A 25,118-nucleotide genomic window follows, 5' to 3' on the forward strand; every position below is an offset into this window, starting at 1 on the left:
CCCACCCTTAGCTTCTGCCCTGTGAGCCCACAGCCTCTCCTGGCTCGGCCCACCTTGCACCCAGCCCTCTGGTTCAGGCTCCTTCTGAGTCCTCTTGGGTCACCTAATAACTGCAGCAGCCATCTGCTTCCAGGCACCACCTTCTGACCTCTCTGTCACATGCTGCTGTGGACAGCCCTGGCCAGCCACCCTCTGGTCCTCCTTAGGACACAGGCATTTGTTTCAAGCTCCTGCACTTCCCTGATCCAAAGACTCACATCACAGTGTTCCCGAGCAGCTTCAGGCCTGCAGTTCTGCAGCTCCATGTCTGTGGCCCTTGACCCAGCCCTGTGTGTGGCTCCCCAGGACCCTCTGCTTGGTTTGGTAGAGGATGGAGAGGCACCACGTGAGGGGAGGAGGCCACTGTGAGAGTCTAGGGGAGAGAAGACAACATCCCGAGTGACAGTGGAGTAGAGATGGTAGGAAGGGGTCAGCAGGAAGTCAGATAGAATCCCATGTGCAGGGAAAGGAGCAACAGTGGAGCAGGAGCAGGGGAAAGGAGGGGCTGGGTTTGAGTCTTGGCAGAGCTGGAATCAACTTGGCAGTCTTTGGCCTCCGGAGGAAGAAGAGACGGAGATGACAATGAGGTAGAAACCTTGGCACATAATGAAGCCATGACTGAAATGAAAAGGCAGGAGAGGCAGTGGTGCCCCGGAGAACTCTTCATTGGGTGTCGTTAGGCCTGGAAACCAGCAGACTGGTGCAGTCTCCTCAGGTTGTGGCAGCGAAATGGCAGTGTGCTGCATGTGTGGTGTCCACGTAGGAGAGAAGCTTGGAGGAGGTGTGTGTATGATGGGGCCAGCCAGGGGCACACTCCTTGCTTCTCAGGGCTGTGCTGGCCTGGCCGTGCCCCCTCCCTGGTGGGGGAGGGAGGTCAATCAGAACTCTGGGGGCTGCCACTCAGGGACACGGTTAAATTCAGGTGATACTGCAGCCTGCACAGATAAGGCAGCAGGGGCTAAAGGTGGCGGTGTGATCTGGAGGCATGGTCAGATCCCTCCATCCCCAAACCTGCTGTGCCCTTGTTGGGACCTTCAGGCCCTTGCTTGGACAGGAGCTGAGAGCCCGTCAAGCTCAGGACGTATCCATCTGCACACGTTGAGCAGTTTGGCCATGTCTTTGTAGTCCTGGGACAGTGGTGTTTGGTAGAAACCAAATACGGCTTTCAAGCTTGACAGTCCACGCTGCCACATAGAGACTGGCTGCAAGAAAGCAATGAGCTTCTGGTTGCATAGTTTTGGGGGAGAAGAGAAGAAAAAAATCGAACTCCGTTAGGAAAAGAGTGTACTAAATCATGCCTGAGAGGTGGCAAGAAGAATTGCTTTATACAAATTCAACAAATGCTGAGGTTGGTCAGCTAAGATACAGAGCTGTCACGTCTCTCTGGGTATAATTAGGCTTTCTCCTGAAGGGATCACCTGGGCTGACTGCCCTTGAAAACTGCTAGAAGGTGGTGGACGAATGCACCTTGGGAAAAGGAAGCAAGGTTGCTGCCAGGCATCCCGATGAAAGGCGAACTCTGCCCTTCCTCCCTCACAACTCTTGCGGTCTCATTCTCATTTTCCAGGCTTGGAGGGTTTGTGAAGAAGTGAACCAAGACAATTCACTCGCTGTCTTTCTGCAAAATGACTTGAGATTTCCATTGCCGGGAGTATAGGCGCCGGCACCGCAGGCTTGCTTGGGAAAAGCTGCATCAGGTGGCACATTTATGAATAAGTCACTAGCTGGATTGGATCAGATGCCTCTGCTAGTTCTCAGGGCACTGCTTCATTCTGCACTCCTCTTCCAGGGAAGCCCAAGGAGCGGTTTCTGTCTATTAGCTCCTGGAACGGCATTGGCTGTGCGGTAGAAAGCCCTTTGCACTCCTTTTAGGGGGCAAAGCAAACCCACTCCAGGCGAGGGCAGGGGCAGCTTGGGATGTGTGCAAACATTGCCTGGTGGTTTGGGAATCAGTAAGTTTTCTCTGATCTGTTCCATTTCAGTTGTTAAGAATGTTCAAACTTCACTGTACACTAGCAGTGCTTTTTTTTTTTGAAGGAGATATCCTTTTTCTATAATATTGAACAATGTAGTAACTCTTGTTTTTATCTGAAACTTGGAGCAGGGGTTGCTCTGCTCAGCATGAGCATGGAGTATTTGCTGATAGTTAAGTGATCCTCACCGACAGGCTCTTTCTTCACTTGCTGGTAGTTGAGTAATAGCTGTGGGACTGGGCTCTCAAATGTTCCTCTTTGAATATTTACTTGATGTGTTGTGAGATATCAGCGTTCCCATATCTTAGAGGCCCTGAAGTTTAGTTTGGTGAGTGTTATGGATATGTTTTGTTATTATGTCTTAGAGAATCCTATCTAGAAAGCTAATCTTTTTATGTTGAATTACTGAAAGCTTCCCCCACCCCCGGGTCAAAGCTGTGAAATTCTATTGTGTAGGATTTCTTAGGCAGTTATGAATGCGTTTGCTGCATAAATGAGCTTTTATTAGGCATTTTAAGGAGCCAACTTCTACTCTACCCTTGCAGAGACAAGAGGCTTGCTTCTTTTCTTTGTTTTTAATAGAAAGAGTAAGGATGCTAATAATAATAGTAAAAAAAAATTGTAATTGCCACCAGTCATTGAGTGCTACCTGTGTCTCGGTGTCTTACCAGAAACTTTACAAGAGTCATCTCATTTAATCCTCACATAAACTCAGCTGATAAAAGCTGAAATCTCTCTCTGTTCAGCTCTTGGGGAAACTGAGGCCTACAGATTATAGGAGCTTATCTGGGGGAGATGCACAGCCTGGCCACATCATGGCTGGATTTGACCTCATGTGTTTCCAGCTCTAGAGCATGTCACCAGGATTCGGTGGATGGTGTTGAGCTGTGGAGTGTCCTGGGGCAGACTTTCAGCAGGCAGTGCCTTTGTGTGCCCTGAAATGTGGTGTTTTGATGGGTAAAGTCATTTCTCCCTGGCTTATTGCACCAGTGTGATATTTATTGTTTTTATGCCACAATTCTGCAGGCTGCAATGTGATTGTTTCATGCACACATATTTCAGCCCTTACTTATCTGGATCTTCTGTTGACTGTTTTTCTGGCTTTCCGTTTTGTTTGCAGGGGCCAAGAAAGTAGGGAAAGCTTTGATGGGACTTTCCTCTGATAGCTCTTCTCCTCTATTAGAAGGAATTCTTGTCTTCACAGGAACATTGCCCTGAGCTTGGGAGGTGCCGAACTCCAAGAGAAGGTATTACATGGAGTCTTAATCTGGAGTCCCTGGTCATCAGGATGGTTTACAGAAATAATGTACAAGGAAGAGGCTTGGGAGTCTGAGACTCAGGGGCATGTAGCAGTTTAAAAAGAGCAGGGTCTCTGCACAAGTCTAAGGAAGTCATCAGAGCTGGGACCTTGCCCAGCTCCTGCTGGGTACACCCATCGCAGGTGCTCCTGGCTGGTGGCAGGCAGGCTGGAGTGCATCTAGCCTAGAAGAAGGTCCATGGCCTTCATCAGATACTCAAAGAAGTACCTGACTCGAGTATTCAGGGATGCTCGAGACTGACCTGGGGCCTGTCCCAGCTCTGCCACCTACCTCATGTCACACCTGGGGACGTCCTTCCATCTCGCTGTGACTCCAGCTCTTCCTCTGTCTCCTGAGGCAGTTGAACACAGTCCCCATGAGTCCATCTGAGCCTCGTGGAACCTTGAGCACTGAAGGAAGTTCTTGGAGGCCCAACTGAATTTGCAAAGAAGGCTTGTCCAGATCCCACATCAGAGTAAAGGGGGTGTCTCTGCAATTATGTGCTAGAAACCTTCACTGCAGAGTATTCTCTAACTTGACCCCTCTCATCAGCCAGCACTGCAGGATGCCAGCGTTCTAGTATGTGTCGAGGAGTCCAGACATCCTAACATCAGTCTGCCAGGAGCCCTGGTGTCTTTTGTTTTCAGGAAGTAATTATGGATGGAGGCAGTGGTGCAAAATGTGTAGGTGGTGTCCTAGGCTCGGAAAGACCTGGGCTAGAATTCCAGTCTTTTCAAGCTGTGTGATTGTGAGAAGGTTACTTAACTGGTTGGATCCTCAGCTACCTTGTCTGTAAAATGGGGAGAATACGCTTGTCATATGAAGTTGCCGGGGGTATTGAACATACACAGCGTGGCATGGTGGCTGGATCATGGCATGTTTAGAAAATGAGGGCTTAAATCAGATTAGTGTGGGACTCAGGGATGTGGGAGCTGGTATAGGATGTGAGGATTCCTCATTCCCCTCTGGTAACCAGTTCTGCAGGCTGCGGTAGCACTCAGTTGTTTTATGGGCATTTGTTTCTGGACATCTTTCTGACTTTTTATTATTGCTATGAAGCTGGGCACTGACTGGGCAGCTGAATCCCAACTCACTCACTCACTCCACTCACTCACTCACTCACTCACACACTCACTCACTCACTCACACACTCAGGCACTCACGCACACAGTGGTGACCGAATTCCTTCCCTGGGCCCAGCTCTTCACTTACCAGTGATGAACAAGAAAGTCATGGTTCCTCTTCCCTTGGTAGAGGGAAATCTACAACTGTGGCTGCAAATAAGTAGCCAGGCACAAACTAGACGCAGCTTATGTACAGTTTGTAAACAGGACGAAGCAAACATCCTATTGCTGAAGAATCTCATGGAAAGAGAATGGCAACTCCCTTCTGCCTGCAGCATAAACAGACTCTGTGAGCCAGGAGAGCCGGGTGTGCCTGGTTTCTCTCTCAAATTCCATTTAAGCACATGCGGGTTGCCAGCAGCCAGCTAGAGTAGCCAACATGGTAAACAGGCACCCATGCTGTAGGCGTGCCATTCAGGTCAGCTGGCCTCAGGATCACTGTGGATTTCCCAGTCCACTTTTCTTGGACAGTAAGAAATTGTTATACCTTCATGTCCACAGATGACGTTTCCAGCTGGAAAGATGGAAGAAACCTAAAGCATAGTGCTTTTGAACTCAGGGTCTGGGAAAGTACAGAGATATGTGAATTTTCCCTTTTCAGCATGCGGTCCCTGTCTACCTCAGCCTGACCAGCCTGGCTGGGCAGTAGCTGTCACCTATAGACTTAGGTTTTAATTCAGCTACCTGGGCCCCACACCTGCGATTCGCATTCACTGCACCGTGTCACCTAAGATCCTCTGACTTTCAGTGAGTGGATTTCAAGTCTTCTGCTGCATGTTGAAGAGCTCTCAGCATAAAAACCCAGCTGGGAGCTTCCATCTGATGTGGGGATTAACAAGTGTCATCCTGAAACTTAGTAAATGTGTGATGGTTTTAAGCTAAAATCATTTGGAGCTATGGTCGATGACCTTGGAAATGGCAGAAATGTTTTCATATATGTATTTTTTCATTTTATAAACAGTTCCTGCCAGGGCACATGCAGCTTTTTCAACCTGGAGGGATCAAAGGAAGCTTGAGTTGTGTGGGCTGTGATTCATTCCCTGCTGAGTCCCAAGGACTCGCCCTGCCTCCTGCTGGAGGGGGTGAGAGGACGGAAAGCTGGATTACCCAGCCTGCATGCACTGCCAGCCAGGAGCACCTGCTATGGGTGTGCCCAGCAGGAGCCGGGCAAGTTCCCAGCTCTGATGGCCTCTTTAGACTTGTGCAGAAGCCCTGCTCTTTTTAAACTGCCACATGCACCTGAGTCTCAGACTCAACCACATGACATCTGCACAGATGTTTGAGAAAGGCATTCCCTGGTTGGTAAGCTAATGACTTCACAACCGAGTACAGATGCACAGGAGTCCCCGCGTAAATAGCAACCATTCTTTCCCAGGCTGAGCCACTCACAGGCAGAGGAAGCCGGGCGTTTTCTGTTTCGTGCTGTGACTGTGTTAGCTGGAGGATGGTGCTTGCGTTCAACAGAAGCCACACTGAAAGGCACAAAACAATGGGGAACAAGCCTGGTTTAAGCCTGTGCAGGCCATCCACACGCACAGGCCATCCACACGCACAGCCCACCCACACCCACAGCCCACCCACACCCACAGGCCACCCACACGCACAGCCCACCCACACGCATAGGCCACCCACACGCACAGGCCATCCACACATACAGCCCACCCATACGCATAGGCCACCCACACCCACAGGCCACCCACACACACAGCCCACCCACACACACAGCCCTCTCACATGCACAGTCCACTCACACGCACAGGCCACCCACACAGCCCACCCACACCCACAGGCCACCCACACCCACAGCCCACCCACACCCACAGGCCACCCACACACACAGCCCACCCACACGCACAGTCCACTCACACACACAGCCCACCCACACCCACAGGCCACCCACACACACAGCCCACCCACACCCACAGGCCACCCACACCCACAGGCCACCCACACCCACACGCCACCCACACCCACAGCCCACCCACACACACAGGCCACCCCCACACACAGCCCACCCACACGCACAGTCCACTCACACGCACAGCCCACCCACACCCACAGGCCACCCACACCCACAGGCCACCCACACCCACAGCCCACCCACACGCACAGGCCACCCACACACACAGGCCACTCACACACACAGCCCACCCACACCCACAGGCCACCCACACGCACACAGTCCACCCACACGCACACGTTGCCCACATGCACAGCCCACCCACACACACAGCCCACCCACACACACAGCCCACCCACACGCACAGGCCACCCACAGGCACAGCCCACCCACACGCACAGCCCACTCACACGCACAGACCATCCACATGCAGGCGGATCACCTGTGGTCAGGAGTAGTCTGACCAACATGGTGAAACCCCATCTCTACTAAAAATACCAAATTAGCCAGGTGTGGTGGCACATTCCTGTAATCCCAGCTACTTGGGAGGCTGAGTCAGGAGAATCACTTGAACCTGGGAGGCGGAGGTTACAGTGGGCCAAGATTGTTCCATTGCAGTCCAACCTGGGCAATACAATGAGATTCCATCTCAGAAAAGAAAAAATAATAAAATAGAAATCCCAAACACCCTGGAGTGCTTTCTGGCAGGTGTCCCTAGCCCGGGCATGCTGTTTTAGCGTCTTCTCCTGTGATGTGCAGTACGGCATTTTCTTTTTTTTTCTTTTTCCCTTTGGGGACTTCTCCTCCTGCCCCAGGCTTTGTCTCTTTTTCTCATATCTGAATTTTCTGCTCATCTTTAAGACAGTTCAAGGCCTCCTTGGCTAGGGTGTTAGGGTAGACACCCCACTAATGTGGTCTACACAGGTTTTTTCTCCCTCAGAAAGCTTGGCTCTTTGAAACATTTCTTATTCTGCAATCTCCTTTTCATTCCTATCTCAGGCTTTTGTAAGTCTGCAGTGTTTCTTGTAGGCAGGAACTATGTATGATTTTCAGCCGTGTCAATATCATCGTCATCAATAAGCATTTTTAAGCACAGTCATACATAGCTTAATGATGGGGTGCACGCTGAGAAATGTATCCTTAAGCGATTTCATCATTGTGTGAACATTACAGAATGTACCCAACACAAACCTACATAGTACAGCCTACTACACACCTAGCTGTATGCTATAGCCTATTGTTCCTGGGCTGCAAACCTTTGCAGCTTGTTACTGTGCTGAGCACTATAGGCAACTGTAACACAGTAGTAAGCATTTGTATGTCTCAGCATATCTCACCATAGAAAAGGTATTACGGTCTTATGGGACCACCTTTGTATATGTGATCCTTCAGTGACTGAAGCACTGTTATGTGGTAGATGACTGCACCCACAAATATGAACTACATCATGCTACATATTGAAAATACAAATGGCCTTGCTGCCTTCTAGAGTTGTTAAATAATAATAGAATTGGTATTCAGATTTAACTGGTCCATGATAGGACCTGGGCATGTTTTAAGCTTCCCAAGTGCTTCCAGCCACAGTGCGGCCAATGTATATATCACTGATTCAGCTATGTGTGTGCCCAGGCCTGGAGCACCCAGAAATGGGTTCTCTGATGACATTGTTTTGAGCCATATCTTTGAGAACAGAACAAGTGAGGCAGAGAGTACAGTGAGGCCAAGATGGTTGGGGATTGGTTGGGCAACAAGAGTGAAACTCCATCTCAAAAAGAAAAAAAAAAAAAAAGGAAAGGAAAGAAAATGGCATTGTGGATCATGTCTTAATTCTGCAGTCCATGGATCTAGTTTTACAAATGCATGAGGAAAGAACAGAATGCCCATTCTAAAAGTAAACAGCTTCTGGAAACTGGAGCTGTAGGCCAATTGCCAGAAGAGTGGAGGACATTGAAGAATGGTTCAGGTCTAGGGCTGGTGGAGATCTTCAGACTCTCTGGAAGTTTAGATATGTGTTTACAGCCCTACAGGGCACAGATGTGTGATGTCACTGAGTGAACAGGTCCTGCGGTCAGTAGATCCAGATGGAAACACACAGCCGTTTTTTATTGTGAAGATGTCTAGGCTTCATCAAATGTTTTCTCCCAAAAGCAGGCCAAAATTCATTTTGTTAGTGTGACATATTCCAATTTTTTAAATGTTGGCTAACTTTAATGTGTACACGTGCACATGCAGGCACACACACATGCATGCACACACTAATGCACACAGCACTCTGCTGGGCAAACAAACTTCCCTGGGGCCCTTGCAGCCTGCTGGTTGCAGCTTAGGCCACAGCCAGTGGGCCCTGCCAGGCATGTAAGCAGTACATGCCCCGAGCAAAGTCAGGCCTGAGAAGACAACAGTCCTTGCAGGCTGCTTCCAGTCACACTGTGGAGGGAAGGGTGGAGTGTGTACCGTGAATGATTCACGTGACTCCACCTTTGTGTGTGCCATAGAGATGAGGGCTTGGACCAGGGTGGTGACACTGGACGTGGGGAGGGAGGTTGGATGAAATTCTATCACAGGGGTGCCTCTGAGTAGCTGGGGACAGATTGGGGATAAGTGCAGGCTGGCCATAGATTTGGAGCTGGGGCAGGATTTAATAGAGTGTTGCACGTGCCAGTGAGCCCACCTGATTCATTGTGATCATTAATTCGTGTGATGTGTCATCCCCTTGACAATTCAGAAGGGTCAGTCCAAACCCCGCTGCACCCACCCTCCCCTTGACCAGATCCTGTGAAAACAGGCTTGTGTACCTCCCCAACAGCTAGCACATTTCTAAGGTGTTTCTTTCTGGGAATGCTTCCTTTCAATAACCCTTTCTCTGTTTTGTTTACTTTATTAGTTTTTACTTGTTTGGGGGACACTGATTTTAAAAAGGCCATAGCACTCGGAAGGCGCTCCTGAAGACAGACCTGAGTGTGTGTGAGAATGAATTATTCCTAGGCAGGTAGGAACATTGCCACTCACTCCGTGCCTCTGTGTTGTGGTTTTTAAGGAGGAAGATGAAGGCTCGTGCTCCCCCACCTCCTGGAAAAGCTGCCACTCTGCACGTGCACAGCGACCAGAAGCCCCCCCACGACGGGGCCCTTGGGTCACAGCAGAACTTGGTTCGCATGAAGGAGGCGCTGAGGGCCAGCACCGTGGACGTCACCGTGGTCCTGCCCAGTGGGCTGGAGAAGAGGAGCGTGCTCAATGGGAGGTGAGAGCCAGTGCTGCGTGAGGAGTCGCTGTACTCAGTTTGCGAGTATAGCGGGGAGAATGGAAAGGCAGATATTGACGTATTGTGTTTTCTTCCTCATCGGGTCTGACCTCAGGGACCTCATGGATATAAATCGGGCCTAGTGACCACTTAGAGCAGCCTGGACTGTCTCACCTGGGGTGGGCTTATGCTAACTGGCCCAGCCATGATGGCTCACCAGATGCTTAGGAGAGCTGGGGCTCCAGGGCTCCCTCCTATGAGGAGGCAGGCTCAGAAAGGAGGGCAGGTGCAGTGGTGACCTACACCCCTGGGTGGGACAGCAGCCACAGTGTGTCTCAGGCATCCTCGGCTCTGAAGGGACCCAGCCAGGAGGGCAGCCTCCTGAATTAGCCATTCCCACAGCTACTTGCAGCAACCTGTGGCAGTGTGTGTACAACTGGCAATCAACTTTCTAAAGTGAAAATATTTCAGGTTTAAATGAAGGAATAAACCAACCCAATCATGGATTTCCAATTTAAGGGCTTGAATTTGAGACCCTCAGTTCCCACATGCACTCTTCTCAGGACTGATCTGCCTGTGGCTGAGTGTCCCATGCCACTTCACTCACAAAAGGTACAGCTGAAACATTGGCAAAGCCTCCTTCATCATAGCATTTCAAGTTTATGACCAATAGACTTGCACATTTTATGTTTGACATTGATCAAAATATATCATAATTTTGTTTGAATAGTTTTGTGCTATTCTTACTGATGCTTTTAGTGATAACCCAATGTATAATAAAAAAAACTAGCGAAGTCACAGAAAAGTTAACTAGAATTTATACATGTTTTTACTGTAGAGAAGTATGATAGAATGATTAATTACAAAAACTTTCAAGCATACATGTATATTTGTGTAATTCTGATGCAGCAGTGAATTGAAGCAACATTTATAAGAAAACAAGGAGAATAAGAAATGATATAAAATGGGCTGGGCACGGTGGCCTGTAGTCCCATCATTTTGGGAGGCCAAGGCAGGCAGATCACTTGAGGTCAGAAGTATGAGACCAGCCTGGCCAAAATGGTGAAACCAACTAAAAACGCAAAATAATTAGTCAGGCATAGTGGTGCATGCCTGTAGTCCCAGCTACTCGGGAGGCTGAGGCAGGAGAATTGCTTGAACCCAGGAGACAGAGGTTGCAGTGAACCGAGATCGTGCCATTCCACTCCAGCCTGGGCAACAAGAGTGAAACTTCATCTCCAGAAAAAAAGAAATGATATAAAATGTTTTATTCTTATGAAGCAATTTGCTTGAGTAATTTTAATGGATAATGGGGAAAATTAATCACCCTGGGTGTTTTTATTCTCACAGATGTCTTTTAAAAAGTGATGTAAGCATTTTATTTTAAAATACCAGTATTTAGATTATAGTTGAAATTGCCTAATCCTTTGCAACTATTTTGTTACTTTTTCAAATTAATCAGTTTATAATCAAAATTCCAGGTGATAGTTTAATTGGCAAAGGGGTACATACGTTTTTCAAAAGTATTTTATGAGATAAGTGAATAAAAATTTGGGGGGCGTTGCTCGAGGCCTCGGAATATGCCTAGGATTGGAACTGTTGAGTTATGGGATACAGTATTGCAGCTGCACCAGGTGAGGCCAACCTGCCCTCCAGTGTGGTGCCACTGGGCTACAACCGGAGGTTGCTCCTCAGTGGGGGTCCTGTGGCTGTGGTCATAGCAGGAGGGCTCAGGCGCAGTTAGCTATCTACAGTGGATCAAGGTGGGAGGTGCCTGGGCTCAAAGCCTGGTCCACCGGAAGCCACTGTCTCTTGCGGCAATTCGATAGGCTTTCCCTCCAGGGTTCATGCACAGTGGAGTGACAGGAGTTTCTGTGAGTTTCTTTGTTTTATAAAGTAGTCGTAGGCCATGGTACACTTTTCCTATACAACTTTGTAACTTAAGAAATTAGTCACATTATTATAGTTTTAAAAGACACTTTAGCATATGCATGAAATTTTCTCAGTGGGTATATTAGGGTTTACTCGCAGTTCTTAGATTTTAGCCCAATTCCTAGGTACATATTTTGTTTAGAAAATGGCATTGTGGCCCAGGCACAGTGGCTCACGCCTGTAATCCCAGCACTTTGGGAGACCGAGGTGGGCGGATCACCTGATGTCAGGACTTCAAGACCAGCCTGGCCAACATGGCAAAACCCCGTCTCTACTAAAAATACAAAAAAATTAGCTGGACGTGGTGGCAGATAATCTGTAATCCCAGCTACTCGGAAGGCTGAGGCAGGGGACTCGCTTGAACCCGGGCGGTGGAGATTGTGGTGAGCCGAGATCATGCCATTACACTACAGCCTGGGCAACAAGAGTGAAACTCCATCTCAGAAAAAGAAAAAGAAAGAAAGAAAAGGAAAGAAAATGGCATTGTGGATCATGTCTTAATTCTGCAGTTCATGGATCCAGTTTTACAAATGCATGAGGAAAGAATAGAATGCCCATTCCAAAAGTAAAAATATTATTTTAAAAAAATGCTTTCATTTCTTTTATTTCCCTTATAAAGTAGAGGTGGCCACCATGTAGTTTTGTAATGTAGTGACTGAGAATAGGTGCAGCCTTAGAGATGGAGTATTAAAATAACGTTGTTTTTCTTAAGTAGTGAATTATTATCCCCTCTCATGGTTTCCTGAAGCATCAGTGAGTTATAGCAGCGGCTGTGAGCTGCCTCCAGTGGGTCTTTGGTGGGATAACTATTGTGGATGCAGCAGCTCCTTGCTTTGGGAATTGGTTTTATGTTATGCTCTTTAGTAATATAAGAGTGGGCTGCAGTCACATTCCTGACCCTTGCTTAAAATAGATCTACTTATTTTTTGTCATTGTGGTTTCTCTCTTCTGTCTTAAAAAGTGGGTTTAGTAAAGAACATGCCATCTTTTCATAGGGTAAGCAAGGAGTTTGTAATTTATAGTCAGCCCCTTAACTGTGTTATTCCCCGACATAAAATATTCCGCAAAGGAAACACATTAGTAATTGGATGCTGATAATCCCATTTGGAAAATCAGTGATTTTTTTTTTAAAATTCCCTTGAATTTAGAAACATAAATAAAAGTTGAAGTCTGTTCTTACAGATTAAAACATGAGAATTGGTGCTCTGGGCCGTTCACAGGGGAAATGTTCTCGCCTACCTTAAGGATGTGGTATTACCAGCACCCCACACAGCTGCTGGACAGAGGCCACCATCACATCACTTTAATTGAGGCGTAAGAAAAGAAAAGATCTTTCAGTCAGGTGCAGTGGCTCATGCGTGTAATCCCAGTACTTTGGGAGGCTGAGGTGGGCAGATCACCTGAGGTCAGGAGTTCGAGACCAACCTGGCCAACCTGTCTCTACTAAAAGTAAAAAAAATTAGCTGGGCGTGGTGGTGCTTGCCTGTAATCCCAGCTACTTGGGAAGTTGAGGCAGGAGAGTCACTTGAACCCAGGAGGCAGAAGTTGCAATGAGCCAAGATTTGTGCCTGTGCACTCCAGCCTGGGCAAGAGTGAGACTCCGTCTAAAAAAAAAAAAAGAAAGAAAAGATCTTCGAAGAGCCCTTTACGAAAGGGTGTCAGGTATTTAGTGTGTTGGGCTGTATTGTTGTGATGTGGTCAGTGCCTTGCAGCCAAGCTGGTGTTCAAGGCCAAGGGCTGGGGCAGAAGAAGGCAAGCCTTCCTTTTGCAGAAGAGAGGAAATCTGCCTCATTTTCAGTCCTGTGATTCCACCTCTCCAGGCCATTATACCCCCTTTACAACAGACAAGCTTAGACCTGTGCAGGGAGTTTTAGGTCCCTGTCCTTGTGAAACAGCACAGGACTCTTGCAGCAACAGGTGTTGGGCCTCCATGTTCCTTCTGTAGAGGGCTCACCTGTTCTCAGGTACAAGGGAAGAGAGGCTGGGAGGGACCTTCAGCCTTCTCTGTCCTGTGAAGGTATTGATGGAGCACATGTGTGGTCTCCTGGAGGCCTCTGAAGGGCTGTGGCCTTGGCCTTGCACTCTTGGGTATGAGGTCCTGGCCCTGGACTGAAGGAAGTAACCTTTGAGAGGACAGCTTTGCTGCCATGCACTGTTGAGTAGGCCCCAAGAAGGCTGTTCTGAAAGTCACAAGGTTACAAGTCATGTGCACTTTGGTGTGATTATGCTTCTATTAGAAGACTTCCCTTTTCAATAGAGTAAGTTCCTGGGAGCCAGAGCCCACTTTGGTAACCTGGACTTTTTTTTTTTTTGAGATGGAGTCTTGCTCTGCCACCCAGGCTGGAGTGCAATGGCACAATCTCGGCTCACTGCAACTTCCGCCTCTCAAGTTCAAGCAATTCTCCTGCCTCAGTCTCCTGAGTAGCTGGATTACAAGCGCCTGCCACTACGCCCGGCTAATTTTTGTATTTTTAGTAGAGGTGGGGTTTTGCCATGTTGGCGAGGGTGGTTTCAAACTCCTGACCTCAAGTGACCTGCCTGCCTCGGCCTCCCAGAGTGCTGGGATTACAGATGTGAGCCACTGCACCTGGCCAGCATTGTCTTTTAACAGTTTTGAAATGTGGATGCCTTTACAGAAGGCATTCCCTCTCCAGTTAGCGACAACCCCCATCTCTCCCTAAACTCACATCATGAGAGCCCTCAAAGACTGGTAGCAACTGCTTGGCCGGCCACTAGGAGGTGTTTCGGTTTGTGAGGGCTTGGCCAATTCTCGGAGGTCTGACACCATCCTCCTCACTGTGGCTCTGGTGTTAGTCATGGGTTCCGTTTCTGGTGACGTGGCTTCTGATTTGCATCTGCGAGGTAGGCCCCTGCCCACCTCAGTTGACAGCCTGGGACCCAGGCCTCTCTGAAACTGCATCCTTACAGAGACCTCAGCCTCACACCTAGGGTCCTGCCTCTCTAGCCAACAGACTTCCCCGGTTCTGGGCTTCCTCAGGTCACCTGTCTCCACATTGACCCTTTTTGTGTTCTGCCGATGTGTCCCTTTGTGTAGGGCCTCGTTGGCATGAACTGCCTGTAGTGCAGCAGGCCACAAGCTTTTTGGCACCAGGGACTGGTTTTGTGGAAGACAGTTTTTCCACAGACCAGGCCAGGGATGGCTTTGGGATGATTCAAGCGCATTGTGTGTATCATTAGGTTCTCATAAGGAGCGCATACACAGTTCACAATAGGGTTGACGCTCCTGTGAGAATCCAGTGCCGCTGTGGTCGCACAGGAGATGGAGCTCAGGGGGAAATGCTTGCTTGTTCACTGCTCACCTGTTGTGCGACCTGGCTTCTAACACACCATTGACCAGTCCTCGTCTATGGCGGAGGGCTGGGGACCGCTGCTGTAGAAGACCCAGCCGTCAGACTGGACTCTCTCCCAGGGCTTGACTCTGCTACTCCAGAGTCGGCCTCGTCCAGAGCTTAGGTCCCACACAAGAAACTAGGCCACTCTGGACCAGTTTAAGATTTGACAGTTCATGCAAATTAAATTTGTTTTAACTTTGTGTTGGGTAGTAGCTACAGCTACCTTAAAGTGATTTGTAAACTTGGCACTGAGTGGCCTGTTTACTTAACACATACGTGCTAAGTGTGCATGTCCTGGGTACTTAGAGTCTAGTAATTCTTAAAGTAGGGTTCCAGACCAGCAGCAATGGCTTCACTTGAGAACTTGTTAGAAACGCAAATTCCCAGCCCCTCCCCAGACCCCCTGAGTAGAAATACTGGGGAGGAGCCCAGCAACCTGTGTTTCAGCAAGCCCTGAGGGTTCAGATTGCATATTAAAGTTGCAGTCCCCTGCTATGGTGCATGCCACTGGCTCTGCTAGATGTCAGGGATATTCGATGAGTATGCGGTCCTAAGAATGAGCCCAAGGTCTCACTGGTGGGGTGGCATGAACAGGGGGACTATAGGAATGATGTGTGTCAGTGGCTCAAGAACGACCCTTGGCAGCCTCATCACAGAGTATTTTTCAGTCCATTTCCACACTGAATGGGGTCTGGGGATCTGGTAAGACAGCTGGCTTATAATGTAGATAGAAGTTCCCTCAATTAGAGAAGAGTAATTCGTTAATTGGCCAGGGTGTGATGGAAATGGAAGTAGGACTTGGCCTCTCTGACATCCATGTCCCAATTGTGTGTTCCCCAAGCAATCTTTTGCTGTTGCCTGCTTTCTGAGGGACAGTGGCCCCTCTGCACTAGGACGGGTATTGGGACAGGCTGTCCGTTTCTCATCTAGGGCTCTGCTAAGATTTCAAAAAGAACCACCTATGAAAGGAAACCAGTTTTTTTTTTTTTTTCCTAATTGAAGTCACTGACTCAAACAAAAAAAATTTTTGACATCTGTACACATTTGGAAAATATTATTTTTAAAGAAGTATAATAATTATAGTCACTTGTTAAGTTTAAAATCACAGACCATAACAACAACAACAACAACAACAACAAAGTAACATTTACCTCTACCTTATGAGCACTTAAAAGGCATTTGGGGGAACAGAGGTAAAGAAGTTAGAGGTAAAAACGATGTTGAGGAGGAAGGGGAGAGAAACCTGAAAGGCCTGTTCTTATAACTCCCACTACCCCTGCTATCTTAATTTTATGGTAATCATTCCATTTTTTTACTGTCTTTTATCTTTCCGTTGAACCTGGGATTTAACCTGAATATAGATAGATAAGAGAAAGAGAAGGAGAGGCAGAGAGAGAAGGAAAGAGATTGAGATTTTCTTGATGTCTGTGTAGTCAATGAAAATGGCGATCCTATGGGATCATCCCTGAGTTCAGGGAGAGCCCTAGCCCTAGTCGCTTTCCTAACATACCTGACTCTTTGTTTGACATTCTGAGAGGGTCTAACTGTCTTAGTTTTATTCTTTGTACAATCCGAGAAACTATTTTGCATTGCTTCAAAGATGCTGCTTTGAAAGGGTCTAATATCTTGGTATTTGCTGAGAGCAGGATGGCATTTGGCAACATACAGACAGGCGATCCTTTGCCCTGCGCTAGGCGAATGCCTTACTATGTAGAATCAAAAATAGAAAAGGTAGGAACAAATTAACTCATTTGTTTAGCAAGCACTGACCTTGTGCCTAGCACTGTGCTTGGTGCCTTAAAAATGTTACTTCACGTAAAACTCTATCCACCCTGTGAGGTGGGCACTGTCATTCTGCTCTCACCAGTAATAAAACTGAGGCACAGAGGATGCAGTCAGCGCCACCCAGGTCAGAGAGGCAGTGAGCAGTGGTACCAGGATTCCATCCCAGGCAGGCTGCTCCAAGCGCCATCACTGCACCCAGTGCTGATGTGGGAAATCACGCCCAATCCCTAATCAATGGGCAAAGCTGCAGATCAGGGTGGGGCTGCTCTATCAGAGGTAGTGAGGAGGGGAGACCAGACCCAGGAGGTGGCGAGAATGTGTGAGTGGCCAGGCAGCCTCTTCCACTTGCCCGTGGCCCAGTGGCCCAGTGACCTACTGAGGTCTTGTGGAGGGATGCACTTGTAACACCCAATTAGAGAATCATTAATCCTTTGTCCTCAGGAGATGAGAGGCAGGTTGGGATCTGATGAGCACGTAAGGAAAACCCACAGGGAGTAGGCAGCAGCTCTGCTTCTCTGTCCATTGTTGGGCACTGCCGTTGCCCCAAGGGTGGCCTCTCTCTGGGTGAATTCTCCAGTAGCATCAAAGCAGGCTTGAAAGAACTGGCGGACTGTTTGGAGTTTGGCATTTGCAAATGTCAGCCAGTAGCAACTTAAAGGGCGTGGTGCAGAGTACCAGAAACGGCATCCCCTCACACCTTGCTGGGCAAAGACATGCTCCAGAAAAGTGTGTAGTGGAGAAGTAGTCAATCAAGCTGCATTTTACATGAGCCTGGGAAGGGTCACACGGAGTGTCAAACCCTGCAGGAAACATCATAAAACAAGTTCCTGCTATTGGACCCATGTCCTCACAGGGTCGAGCTTGTGTGTGTCCAGGTTTTTTATGCTGCCAAGTCAGGTCTTCCTTAGAAAACTGTGTTTACCTGGCACAAATAGAGGCAGCCCCAGAGAGAGCAAAGCAGCAGCCAAAGCTGGAGCTCCTGGCAGCCCCCAAACTTCCCACTTTCATGTGGAAGACCCACTGGCCTGGGTGCAGGTTCCAGCCCTGGGAAGGGATGGTGTCTGAGGTCTCCTCCAGGTTGAGAGGGTAACTGTGCCCTGCAAGTAACTTAAGCACATCTGATAACCCATGTCTGTGGAGACTGGGTTTTATTATCATGTTCTTACAGTGTTTGGGGGCAGAGTTTTGCCACCCTGCAATTTAAATTTGGGCAGGTGGGTTGTTGATGATCTACTCCCACCCTCAACTGCTGAAGATGTCATGGCAGCTTTCACATGAGGAGCACTCGCCAGGCAGAGCTGCCTTCACGGGGTGGGGCATGGATGCAAAGGCCCACATTGTGGAGGACTGACCAGCAGATTGTGGAGATCCATTTAGCGCACAAGGTGGAGATTTGGGCACTCAACTATTTATTTGGCTGGAATTAATATACTCCTCTGTGAGCACACCGCATACTGGCTTCTGTTGTGGCCAGGTGGGATTATTCTCTGTGCGGGGGAAAAGCTGTGGAGCCCCCGGACTGTCTATTCCCTTTCACCTCTCTAGAGGCTCCAAACCTGTCTCCAGTTATTGGACTAAAAGAACAGAGGATCACAGTAGTAGCATTTGTACAATTTTTTGTGTTCTTTGACAACTGATTTGTATCGGTTTACTGGGTAGAAACAGCCTCTTGGTGGGAATTAGAGGGAAAGCGAGTCAGGTCAGATGGAGTGAGAGTGGACCCCAGCTCCCCTGCCTCATGGAAACCCAGGGACCAGCTCCCCATCCTCAGACCGCAAGAGGACTGGAGGACACCATGGGCGGTGCACGGTGTGGCCACAGGCTCATCACAGATACACAGGATGTGGTCAGGAGCCTGTGGTGTTCGCATATTTAAGAAGTCTATTCCCTATGCTGAGGGTTCTCTGTGGACTGTCGTGTCTGCAGGTGCATAGTGATGTTCTCCCTGTTTTGTTTCCTGGAGCTCTTCATTGAGATGAAAGTTTTTACCCAGGATCTGAAAGAATCAGAACTCATGGTAGTTATTAGCCTGCAAGCCCGGTTGTGAGGTTCTGGAGGGTTGGGGCTGCCTGGGCCCCACCAGGTTCTCCCGCCACCACCAGCACCCATTTCCCAGGGGTGTCTAGTGTCTTCCTCATTGGCACCTGCTGCTCCTTAATCACTTCCTGGAGAGTGGGTGAGGGTAGATATTGTCATGGAGATAGCTTTGAGCATTGCGTGTGTCAATGAGAACATTATCGATGCTCTTTTCTTGTAGCAGTGGGATGAGAAAGAAGGCACTTTAGGGATTCTTGCAGGATTGGGTTTGCCTGTGGGTTTATGGCTCAGTGTTAGGGCCCCGCAGCTCATGCTCAGGGTCACGGAGGAATGAATGAGAATCTCTGGCTGGTCAGGCACCTAGGGCTTTGCAAGTATTTTGAGTTCAGAGACAAAATTTTATTTATTTTAGAGTTTTCCAGTTGGCCTAGTAACACACTGCACCCACTAGGTGATCTGTAATCACTTGTTAAATTAAGTATGTACTTTTATGCCTTCCATTTCCTTAACCAAAAAATAAATGTCCACTGTCCCAAGTATCTATTGGGAAAAGTAATTTTTTTTCTTATGTTTTATTTTCAGCTTTATTGGGAGCGTAATTGACAAATAGAAATGGTATATATTAAAGATGTACAACTTGATGTTGATTTACATGTATATTTGTGAAATCACCACAAAGTGGTTAACACATCCATCACCTTACAGGCTTGTGTGTGTGTGTGTGTGTGTGTGTGTGTGTGTGTAGTGAGAACACTGAAGGTCAACTCTTGTAGCACATTTCAAGTATACAGTGCAGTATTGTCAGCTGCAGTCCTCATAGTGGACATTAGACACCAGATCTCCAGAGCTTACTTGTCCTTTGTAACAGAAACTGTGTGTCTTTGACCACCTCCCTATTGCTCAGCCCCTGTAACCACCATTCTACTCTCTGCTTCTAGGAGTTCAACTGTTTTAGATTCCACATATAAGTGAATCAGGTAGTGTTTGTCTTTCTCTCTGGCTTTTACTTAGTGTGGTGTCCTCCAGCTTCATCCATGTTGTCACATGTGGCAGGATTTCCTTCTCTAAATTTTAAGGCTGTATAATACTTCATTGTATATACATGCCACAGTTTCTTTATCCATTCATCCATTGACAGTCATTTAGATTACTTCTACTTCTTGGCTATTGTGAATACTGCTGCAATAGATATTGTGAATAGTGCTGCAATAGATATGGGAGTGCAGATATCTCTTAAAAATTCTGATATCATTTTCTTTTTCTTTTTTTTTTTTTTTGAGACAGAGCCTCACTCTGTCAACCAGGCTGGAATACAGTGGCACAGTCTCGGCTCAATGCAATCTCTGCCTCCTGGGTTCAAGCAGTTCTCCTGCCTCAGCCTTCCAAGTAACTGGGATTACAGGAAGGAGCTGCCATGCCTGGCTAATTTTTGTATTTGTAGTAGAGACAAGGTTTCGCCATGTTGCCCAGGCTGGTCTTGAACTCTTGACCTCAGGTGATCCGCCCGCCTCAGCCTCCCAAAGCTCTAGGATTACAGGCGTGAACCACTGTGCCTGGCCCATTTTCTTTAGAAATATATACCCAGAACTGGGATTGGTGGATTATATGGTAATTCTATTTTTAATTTTTTGAAGAACCATCAGACAGTTTTCCATAATGGCTGTACCAATTTACATTCCTGCCAGCAATGTTCAAGGTTTTCCTTTTCTCTGCGTTGTCATCAACAATTGTTATTTTTTGTCTTTTTGGTAAAATTGCCATTCTAATAGGTGTGAGGTGATATTGTGGTTTTGAATTGCATTTTCCTGATGGTGTTCAATATACCTGTTGACAATTTGTATGTCTTATTTTGAGAAATATCTATTCAGGTCCTTGGCCCATTTTAAGGGAGTTATTTGCTATTGAGTTGTTTGAGTTCTTTATCTATTTTGGATATTAACCCCTTAATTCAATATGTGGCTGTCAAGTATTTTCTCCCATTCCATAGATTGCCCTTCTCTCTGTTGACTGTTCCTTTGCTGGACAGAAGCCTTTTAGCTCGATGCAGTCCCATTTGTCTATTTTCGCTTTTGCTTTCTATGCTTTTAGTGTCTTATCTACCAAAAACAAAAAAAAAAAAACAAAAAAAACCAAAAAACAAAAACAAACAAAAAACTGCCCAGACCAATGTCATGAAGCTTTTTCCTGTGTTTTCTTCTCATAGTTTTATGGCTTCAAATCTTATATTTAAGTGTTCATAATCTATTTTGAGTTTTTTTTTTTTTGGTATATAGAGTGAGATAAGGGTCAGATTTCATTTTCTGCATGTGGATATTCAGTTTTCCTGGCGCTGTTTATTGAAGAGATGGTCCTTCCCCCATTGTGTCTTCTTGGCGTCCTTGGCAAAGATCTTCTGGCTCTTAATGGATGGATTTATTTTTGGGCTCTCTATTTTGTTCCATTAGACTACATGTTTGATTTTCTGCAAGTACCATACTGTTTTGTGTACTATAGCTATATCACATATTTTGAAATCAGGATGTTTGATACCTCCAGGTTTGTTCTTCTTTCTTAAGATATCTTTGAGTATTCAAAATCTTTTGTTGTTCCATATGAATTTTTGGATTGTTTCTTTTCTATTTCTGTAAAGAATGCCAATAGGATTTTGATAGGGATTGCATTGAACCTGTAGATCTTTTTGTGAGGTATGGAAATTTTAACAATATTAATTATTCCAATCCATGAACACAGAACATCTTTACATTTATCTGTGTCTCCTTTGATTTCTTTCATCAATGTATTATAATATTCAGTGTACCAATCTTTCATCTGTTTGGTTAAGTTTATTCCTAAGTATTGTATTATTTATTGTTGCTATTTTCCTACTTGCTTAATTTCCTTTTTAAATAGATCATTGTTTATGTATAGAAATGCCACTGATTTTTTTTTTTATCAGGTGTGGTGGCTCAGGCCTGTAATCCCAGCACTTTGGGAGGCCAAGGTGGGTAGATCATGAGGTCAAGAGATCGGGACCATCCTGGCCAACATGGTGAATCCCTGTCTCTACTAAAAATACAAAAATTAGCTGAGTGTGGTGGTACACACCTGTAGTCCCAGCAGCTCGGGAGGCTGAGGCAGGAGAATCACTTGAACCCAAGAGGTGGAGATTGCAGTGAGCTGAGATAGTGCCACTGCACTCTGGCCTGGTGACAGAGTGAGACTCTGTCTTAAAAAAAAAAAAAAAAAGCCACTGATTTTTTTGTATTGATTTTATATTAAGCAACTTTAGTAAAATTGTTTATTACTTTTAACAGTTTTTTCTTGTTGTTGAGTTTTCAGAGCTTTCTATGTATATGATCATACCACTTGTAAACAGGGATAATTTCAGTTATTTTTTGATGTATGTGCCTTTTATTTATTTTTCTTGTCCAATGCCTCTGGCTAGGACTGCCAGTACTGTAGTGAATAGAAGTTGTGAAAGTGGACATCCTTGCTTTGTATGGGCCTTAAAAGCTTTCAGTTTTTCTTGATTATAATGTTAGCTGTGAGCTTTTTGTAATGGTTTTTATGATGTTGAAGTAAATTCCTTCTCTGCCTTTTTTTGGTGAGAGTTTTAGCATGCATGGATATTGAGTTTTGTCAGATGCTTTCTCTGTATCCATTGAGACTATTATGTAGTTCCTATGTTTCCCTCTGTTGATGTGTTGTATCACATTGATTAATTTGCAAATGTTGAACCATCCTTGCATCTCAGGGAGAAATCCTACTTAGTTTTGGAGTGTAATCCATTAAATGTGGTGTTGAATTTTGTATGCTAGTATTTTATTTAGGATTTCTGCATCCATGTTCATCAAGGATATTAGCCTATAGTATTCTTTTATTTTGGAGTCTTTGTCTGACTTGGGTGTCAGCATGATTCTAGCCTCATAAAATTTGTTTGGAAATATGTCCTCTTTTTCTATTTTTTTTTGGAAGAGTTTAAAAAGCACTAGTATCAATTATTCCTTGACTATTTGATAGTGTTCTTCATTGAATCGATTTGGTCCTGGACTTTTCTGTGTGTGATGAGATTTAATTGCTAATTTAATCTCTTTATTTGTTATTGGTCTCTTCAGGATTTCTGTTTCTCCTTGATTCAATTTTGGTAGGTTATACATGTCGAGAAATTTATCCATTTTTGTTTTTTTAGGGATTATGTGATTTGTTCGTGTATTCTTGTAATACTGCCTAGTAATCTTTTTTATTCATATTTCTAAGATATGTATTATAATATCTCCTCTTTCAGTTTTTAAGTCTTCTCCTTTTAATACAGCCAAGAGTTTTTTTTTTTTAATTTTTCTGTTCTCTATTTCAATTATCTTTGCTGTAATCTTTATTATTAACTTCCTTATGCTAACTTTGGGCTCAGTTTGTTTTTATTTTTGTTCCCTGAAGTGTAAAGTTAGGTTGTTTATTTGAGATCTTCCTTCTCCTCCTCTTCCTCCTCTTCTTCACTACTACTACTATTATTATTATTATTATTATTATTTTTCCAGATGGAGTCTCGCTCTGTCACCCAGGCTGGAGTGCAGTGGTGTGATCTCGGATTACTGCAAGCTCTGCCCTCTAGGTTCAAGCAATTCTCCTGACTCAGCCTCCCAAGTAGCTGGGATTACAAGCCTGTGCCACCACGCCTGGCTAATTTTTATATTTTTAGTAGAGACGGGGTTTTACTGCATTGGCCAGGCTGGTCTCGAACTCCTGACCTCAAGTGATCCACCTGCCTCGGCCTCCCAAAGTGCTGTGATTACAGATGTGGGCCACTGCGCCCGGCCCTTCCTTCTTTTTAAATGTAGGATCTTACTGCTATAAACTTCCCTATTAGTGTTAGTTTTGTTCCATCCCATAAGTTTTGATAACTTTTGTTTTCATGTTCATTTGTCTCAAGATATTTCCTAAATTCCCTTTTGATTTCTCCTGTGACTCAGTGGCTGCTCAAGATGGTATTGTGTAGTTTCCATGTACTGTAGTTCTCCCTATCTGTGGGGGATTTGTTCTTAAACCTCTGGTGAATGCTTGAAATCACAGATAGTACTAAAGTTTATATATACTGTGTTTTTTCCTATACATACACATCTATAATAAAATTTAATTATAAATTGGATATAGTAAGAGATTGACAATGAATCAATTTAAAAATAAAATATGACAATTGTAACCATATAGTTATAATAGTTATCATACACTGTGGCTATAACTTTTGCAGATTGAGGCACAACAGCAAAACTAGCATGAATTTCTTTTTTCTTCTTCACAATTTTAGGGATAGAAGATTCATTTTTACCATAGATCTTAGCAACCTCAGCCTACTTTTTTCTTCTTTCCTTATTAAGTCAAGAAGTTTTACCTTTTCACTTAATGGATGCACTTTATGGCTTTTCTTTGGCATCTAAATAGCCAGCATCACTACTCTTGAGGTTTGAGGCCGTTATTGAGTAAAGTAAGGGTGACTGAAACACAAGCACTGCAATACCATGACAAATGATCTGATAACGGAGATGGCTATGAAGTGACTAGTAGTCGGGTAGAATATACAGTGTGAATATATTGGACAAAGGGATGGTTGATGTCCCAGGCTGGATGAGGCAGGATGGTGCAAGATTTCATCACACTGATTAAATTTGTGAGTTGCTTATTTATGAAATTTTCCATTTAATATCTTCAGACTATGGGTAAAATGATATTACAGAAGGTGAATGCCATGTTTGTATTTTTTTTCATTCTTAAAAATACTGTTATTGATTGCTAATGTCATTCCATTATGGCTGGAAAAGGCACTTGGAAGATTTTTGTCTTACTAAAATTTTCAGACCTCTTTTGACACCTAACTTGTAATATACCCTGAAGAATGTTCCATATGCTCTTGAGAAGAATCTGTATTTTTCTGATATTAGATGGCAATTATGTGTCTTAGGTCAATTTGGTCTATAGTGTTGTTCAGTTATTCTATTTTCTTATTGACTGATTTTCTACCAGAATGATCTATCCATTTTAGAGAGTAAAGTTTTGAAGTATCTTCCTATTATTGTTTTATTACTATATTGCTATCTCTTTCTCCCTTCGTATTTATCAGTGTAATACTTTACATATTTAGGTGCTTTCATGTTGGTGATATAAGTATTAATATTTATAACTATTGGGTCTGTCTGTTGAATTGTCCCTTATATCATTGTATAATGACATTTGTCACATGACAGTTTGAACTTAAACCCTATTTTATTTAATGACAGTATAGCTACCCCTGCTATCCTTTCTTTCTTTCTTTTTTTTTTGAAATGGAGTCTCACTCTATCGCCCAGGCTAGAGTACAATGGCACCATCTCGGCTCACTGCAATCTCTGTCTCCTGGGTTCAAGCAATTCTCCTGCCTCAGCCTCCTGAGTAGCAGGGATTAAAGGCACCCACCACCGTGCCCAGC

At 45.5% G+C, this 25,118-nt stretch overlaps 1 protein-coding gene across 11 annotated transcripts in view; it reads left to right on the forward strand.

Annotated features, from left to right (window-relative positions):
• COBL (cordon-bleu WH2 repeat protein) overlaps positions 1 to 25,118 on the forward strand; it is a 300,968-nt gene that overhangs the window by 88,189 nt on the left and 187,661 nt on the right. For all 11 annotated transcript variants that reach the window (XM_015133467.3, XM_015133472.3, XM_015133470.3 and 8 more), the window contains exon 2: positions 9,372 to 9,575. In XM_015133467.3, coding sequence (XP_014988953.3) covers positions 9,372 to 9,575 — 204 coding nt within the window. The remainder of the gene's footprint in view (positions 1 to 9,371; positions 9,576 to 25,118) is intronic.

The sequence above is a fragment of the Macaca mulatta genome, chromosome 3 (assembly GCF_049350105.2).
Source record: "Macaca mulatta isolate MMU2019108-1 chromosome 3, T2T-MMU8v2.0, whole genome shotgun sequence".
Lineage (NCBI taxonomy): Eukaryota > Metazoa > Chordata > Mammalia > Primates > Cercopithecidae > Macaca > Macaca mulatta.